At 40.9% G+C, this 6,727-nt stretch overlaps 1 protein-coding gene across 1 annotated transcript in view; it reads right to left on the reverse strand.

The window, feature by feature from the left end:
• Positions 1 to 6,489, reverse strand: part of Pp2d1 (protein phosphatase 2C like domain containing 1) — a 34,019-nt gene extending 27,530 nt beyond the window's left edge. The window contains exon 1 of the mRNA XM_021186474.2: positions 6,238 to 6,489. Coding sequence (XP_021042133.1) covers positions 6,238 to 6,269 — 32 coding nt within the window. The 5' untranslated portion in view covers positions 6,270 to 6,489. The remainder of the gene's footprint in view (positions 1 to 6,237) is intronic.
• Between the last annotated feature and the right edge of the window lie 238 nt (positions 6,490 to 6,727).

Genomic DNA, 6,727 nt, shown 5'->3' on the forward strand with positions numbered 1-6,727 from the left:
AAAAAAAAAGAAAGAAAAGAAAAAAAGAAATAAAGAAGAAACAAACTTAGGAACAGGTAACAGGGAAATTAAGATAATATTTGGGTAGCACAGAGAAACTGTGTCTCGAAAAACCAAATAAATAAATAAATAAATCCAGTATCCCTTTATCCCTTAGGGATACAAGGGGCATACTTAAACATACAACAAGCCCACAGCCAAAACAAAGAGAAATTTGAAATATTTCCTCTAAAACTAGGAACCATTCAAGGTTGTCTACTCTCTTCATACTTATTCAATATAGTTCTTTAAGTCTTAGCTAGAGCAGCAGCAAGACAACTGCAAGAGACAGGGAGGCTACAAATTGGAAGGGTACAGTAAAGTCACAGTAGCTTTATTTGTAGATGATATCATTTTATATGTAAAAGACCCTAGAAACTCCTTCAGGAAACTTCTACAGTTAATAAATGTTTTCAACAATGTAGTAGGATACAAAAATAACAACAACAACAACAACAAAAATCAGCAGCCTTCCTAAATAAATGAAAGACTAAGAAAGAAATCAAGTAAACACTACCTTTGATAATAGCCTCAAGTCTTGGAATAATTCTAACTACACATGTGAAAGATAAATATAATAAAAACTAAGATACTGACATAAGAAACTGAAGAAAACTGATAGCACAGACATTAAGACCAACAATAAATGAACCTCATGAAACTGAGCAAAGTAGCAGCCTACAGAAATAGAAAATATCTTTACAAATGATATAACCAATAGAGAGTTAGTATCGAAAATATAAGAACTAAAATAAGTGGACACCAAGAAAACAAATAACCCAATTAAGCCGGGCATGGTGGCGCACGCCTTTAATCCCAGCACTTGGGAGGCAGAGGCAGGCAGATTTCTGAGTTCGAAGCCAGCCTGGTCTACTGAGTTCCAGGACAGCCAGGCCTTTACAGAGACACCCTGTCTCGAAAAACCAAAGGGGGAAATAAAATGGAGCTGGTGGCTATGAAGAGCTTTTATCTATACTGACTAGTGTTCATGGTAGTAGAATGTAGTCTCTTCATACTACCAAAGGACAAAGGTAAACCAACCAACCAACCAAGCTACAATCACTAAGATCTACAGTGGTGACCTGCCTGCATGATACACGGATACAAATGTTGTGGGTGGTGGTAATACTGATTGTAGTTAAGTCACCTTCCATGAGATTGAACCCTGATAAAGTGATTAAGACCTGAGACTAGATAGCTGCGGCCGTAGGAGTGAATAAAACACTACTATTCTGCTAAAGGAACATAGCAATAAAATGATTCCTAAGGGCACTCGGCTATACGCGTAGATCAGTGTCTCATTTGACCATCATCAAACAGCTTTTCCTGCCATAGATGGAACCTAATATAGAGACCCACAAATGAGCAATGTGCAGAGAGCAAGAGGCTTTGGAACACTCGGTCTAAAATAGGATGCCTTCGTTAAAGCGCTTCCTTTGATGCTTGGGAATGTACATGGAAGAGGGGTAGAGAATACAGAAGTTGGAGGTAATAGACAAACCCAAGGAAACAGTGTCTTACAGACACAGTAGAACTGACACATATATATAAATTCACAGAGATTGGGGCAGCACACTCAGGTCCAAACCCAACAGGGTTCCAGTGCTAAGAGCGGTGAGTAGACAAGAGCTCATATAACCCAGATGCTATGTCTAAATAACAACTGCTTGCAAAGGGAAAATTACCTTTCTCCAGTGAGTCTCACTGGGAGTATAAACCACATTTAAGGGCAGAGCCCATGCCCAACATTAGATAGCCAAGACTACCTCATATATGATTGTTTCTGATTTTGTGTTTTTATGGGTTCATGTGTTTCTTGAGCTTTCTTTTTTTGTGCCCATTTTCTTTTTATTTATTTATTTATTTATTTATTTATTTATTTATTATATGTAAGTACACTGTAGCTGTCTTCAGACACTCCAGAAGAGGGCGCCAGATCTCGTTACGGATGGTTGTGAGCCACCATGTGGTTGCTGGGATTTGAACTCTGGACCTTCGGAAGAGCAGTCAGGTGCTCTTACCCACTGAGCCATCTCACCAGCCCCTTGTGCCCATTTTCTAAAGAGAAAAGTCATGGACTTGGGTGGTTAGGGAAGGTGGGAAGAATATAGAAAGTAGAGGAGGGAAAACCATAATCAGAATACACTGTATAAAATTTATTTTCTACTAAATATTAAAAAAAAATACTATGGGTATAATTATCTATTGACTGAATATATTATCCAAACAGATTTTTTAAAATATATTTTTAAAAGATTTATTTATTTTATGTATTTGAATGCACCATTGCTCTCTTCAGACACACCAAAAGAGGGCATCAGATCTCATTACAGATGGTTGTAAGCCACCATGTGGTTGCTGGGAATTGAACTCAGGACCTCTGGAAGAGCAGCCAGTGCTCTTAACTGCAGAGCCCATCTTTCCAGCCCGATTATAAAGTTTTTAAGGTTCAGAATCTTTTAGAATCTTTAATATATACATATATATATTTTTTTACACGTATATATATGTGTATATATGCATATATATTTATATGCATATGTACACATATATGTATATATATACATGTGCATTTTTTTTAGTTCAAAAATATTTATTATTTATTTTGTGTGTGTGTGTGGGCATGCATATAACAGAACCCTAGTACGGAAGTCAAGAGTAAAATCTGCAGTAATTTCTTCATCTACCATGTAATGTAGGTTTTGGGTAACAAATTTAGGTAGACCTTCAGGCTTGGTGGCAAATGCTTTCACCCATTTTGCTATTTTAGTGGCCTTTTTTTTTTTAAAGATTTATTTATTATAAGTACACTGTAGTTGTCTTCAGATGCTCCAGAAGAGGGCATCAGATTCCATTACAGATGGCTGTGAGCCACCATGTGGTTGCTGGGATTTGAACTCAAGACCTTTGGAAGAGCAGTCAGTGTTCTTACCCGCTGAGCCATCTCCCCAGCCCTTAGTGGCCCTTTTTTAATTTAGGAATTTAGTTTGTTTTGGTTTTGCAACAAGATCTTAAAAAGCACTAGCTTACTAGCTTCTCTCTAACTTGCTAGGTAGTCAAGTCTGGCCTTGAACTTCTGTGTAGGGAGGTAGTTACAATGCTTTATCAGGAGTCTGTTTTTACTGACACTGAAGGTCCTCACTCTCCATTAGTTTTTGATCTATCAATAAAGATGCCACTGGCCAATGGTTGGGCAGAAGGAAAGAGGCGGGCGGGATTTCCAGGTTAGCACAGGCTAGGAGAAAGGAGGAGAATGGCAATACTTGGGGGAGAGAGACGGAACAGACTGTGAGCTGCAGGGAAGATCTTCCAAAACTGTAGGCAACAAGGGAAAAAGGCCTGAAAACACCTTGAGCAGAAAAACCAATGGCTTCATAGAAGGTAACTGGGTAACTAAGTTGAGGGAAAACGTAGGGGTGTTGAGCTAGGAGTGAAGGTAAAGTCACTCTAACCACAGAAGGCTTAGAAGAACCCAGCCACAGATCCAATAAGCCAGTTTTAAAATGAGTGTGTGTGTGTGTCTGTCTGTCTGTCTGTCTTTTACCCACGGATCTGAGATCCTCCTGGGCATGCTTGCAACCAGCTGAGAACACAAAAGACTGTGTAGACAAAACTACATGCTACACTTCTGATCCTCCTGTGACTCCTTATGCTTGGCCTTCAATTTTTCATTTCATTTCTCCTTTTCTCTTTCTCTCTCTCTCTCTCTCTCTCTCTCTCTCTCTCTCTCTCTCTCTCTGTAAAATTGCCAGACATCACCAATGGCTAACAACTGTAATCCTAGCACTGAGTATGGTAAATTACCCCACAATAATCCAGGCCAACCTGGCCAATAGAATGGGGAATGTTGGAAAGATAGCTAGATGATTACAAGTACCTAGTGTTCTTTCAAAGGACCTGAATTCATTTCCCCACGCCCACACTATATTCCACTTCTAAGGAAATTTCACATGGCTGGTCTTCATGGGTACCTGCATTTATTTGCACACACACATACACACACACACACACACACACACACACAGTCAATTTAAAATGTGGATTGGGCCAGGTGGTGGTGCATAACTTTAGTTCCATCACTGGGGGTGTGGGGGGACAGAGGCAGTTGGATCTCTGAGTTCAAGGACAGCCAGGGCTGTAGAGAGAAACCTTGTATCAGAAAAACAAAAAACAAAATAAAACAAACAAAACCACAAACAAATAAACAAACCATATGAGCTGGGCAAGATGGTACTTATCTTTAATCCCAGCACTCAGGAGGTACAGGCAAATAGATCTCTGTGATCTCAGACCAACCTGGTCTATATAATGAGTTCAAAGTCAGACAAGGTACCATAGTGAGACACTGTTTCAAAAAACAAGCAAGCAAACAAACAAAATCAAAATAAAATAAAATAAAACAAGGACTGAAATGTTAACTCAGGGGTTATACTTGATACTCTTCAGAGAGCTTGGGTTCAACTCCCAGCACTTCATGTTCCAGGGGGACCTGACACCCTCTTTTAACTTCTGAGGGCACCAAGCATGCACATGTGTGCTGGAAGCATCCATACACACAAATTTAAAAATGGAAAATAAGGGCTGGTGTGATGGCTCAGAGGCTAAGAGCACTGACGGCTCTTTTGAAGGTCCTGAGTTCAAATCCCAGCAACCACATGGTGGCTCACAACCACCCGTAATGAGATCTGACACCCTCTTCTGGCGCGTCTGAAGACAGCTACAGTGTACTTATGTATAATAATAAATAAATCTTTAAAAAAAAAAAGAAAAATGGAAAATAAGTTGGAATGAGGGGATAAATGTGCAAATGGCAAGATGCCTTGGTGGTCAGTGGTGCTTCCCACACAAGCATGCTAACCTGAAGTCCTTTCTAGAACTGCAAAGATGGACACTAGTCCTCTGCTCCTCACATGTGCACATAAGTATCCAAACACACATCATGATCACACATGCATACTATAGTAGTACATTTAAATGGATGGGCATAGTGGGACATGCCTTTAATCCCAGCACTCAGGATGCAAAGGCAGGGCGATCTGAGTTCAAGGCTGCCCTGGTCTACATAGCAAGTTCCAGCATATCCAAGACTACAGAGAGAGACCCTGTCTCAAAACGCCAAAATAATATATCTTAATTTTTTAGGGGGCTATAACCGTAGCTTAGCAGTTTAAAGTGCATATTACTCTTGTAGAGTTCCTGAGTTCAATTCACAGCATCCATGTTGAGTGGCTTACAACTATCTCTAACTCCAGCTCCAGGGGATCTGATGCCATTTTCTGGACTCCTTGGGGACCTGCATTCCCAGGTGTGCTCTCTGTCTCTCTGTCTTTCTCTCTATCTCTGTCTCTGTCTCTGTCTCTCTCTCACACACACACACACAAGTGCACCCACCACATATACATGTAATAAAATAAATATTTTTAAAAGTTAATCAAAATAGATTACTCAGAGATGAAGTGCACTCCCTGAGTGGTCACAAGGACCACAGTTCAGATCCCATCACATGCATACCTATAACCCCAACTCCAAGGAAAGTGAAGACAGGAAAATCACTAGGGCTTACTGGCTTGCAGTCCAGCCAAGAAAGCACAAGCCTCAAGGTCAGTCAGGGAATAATGCCTCAAAAGCAATAGACAAAGTGATAAAGGAGGACACTTGATGTTCTCTTTTGGCCTCATAGGTATACACCCCCCCCCCACACACACACACACACACACACACTCAATCAATCAATCCTTTTTGGGGGGTTGGTTTGTTTGTTTGTTTGTTTTTTGTTTTTTTTTAATCTTGTGGGGTTTTTTTGTTGTCACCCACTTTATTTTATTTATTTATTTTTAAGATTTATTTATTATATGTAAGTACACTGTAGCTGTCTTCAGACACACCAGAAAAGGGAGTCAGATCTTGTTACGGATGGTTGTGAGCCACCATGTGGTTGCTGGGATTTGAACTCAGGACCTTCAGAAAAGCAGTCGGTGCTCTTAACCACTGAGCCATTTCTCCAGCCCTTGTTTTTTGTTTTTTTGAGACAGGGTTTCTCTGTGTAGCCCTGACTGTCCTGGAACTCACTCTGTAGACCAGGCTGGCCTCGAACTTAGAAATCTGCCTGCCTCTGCCTCCCGAATGCTGGGATTAAAGGTGTGCGCCACCACGCCCGGCATACAAACAATCTTTTTAAGAGTCAAAATAAATAAATACCTTAAAGGAGAAGAATCCAGTTCCCAATTCATGTTCCTTTGGACGGAATACTTTTCTCTGTCCTTACTTTACTCTATTTGCAGAGCCTTTGTCTATCTTGAGCACAGGTGAGATGGTATAGGAGAGAAAATAGGAAGAGAAGGAAGGGAGGAAGAGGAGGGAGGAGAAGGGAGGGAGGAGAGGTGAGGCAGATGTGGTTATGGCAAGCAGTGAAGGAGGTAGTAAGGAAGCAGAGGTGGGTCTTCTGACTGATGGAGGTTCACTGTTACAGTGTTGACCATCTAATCTGGAATTTTAACCATAGCAACCTTTGTGATCTAGGACTTGAAACAGTAGATCATAAGAGTGTTAACCAAGCCGGGCGTGGTGGCGCACGCCTTTAATCCCAGCACTGGGGAGGCAGAGGCAGGCGGATTTCTGAGTTCGAGGCCAGCCTGGTCTACAAAGTGAGTGCCAGGACAGCCAGGGCTACACAGAGAAACCCTGTCTC

The sequence above is a fragment of the Mus caroli genome, chromosome 17 (assembly GCF_900094665.2).
Source record: "Mus caroli chromosome 17, CAROLI_EIJ_v1.1, whole genome shotgun sequence".
Classification (NCBI taxonomy): Eukaryota; Metazoa; Chordata; class Mammalia; order Rodentia; family Muridae; genus Mus; species Mus caroli.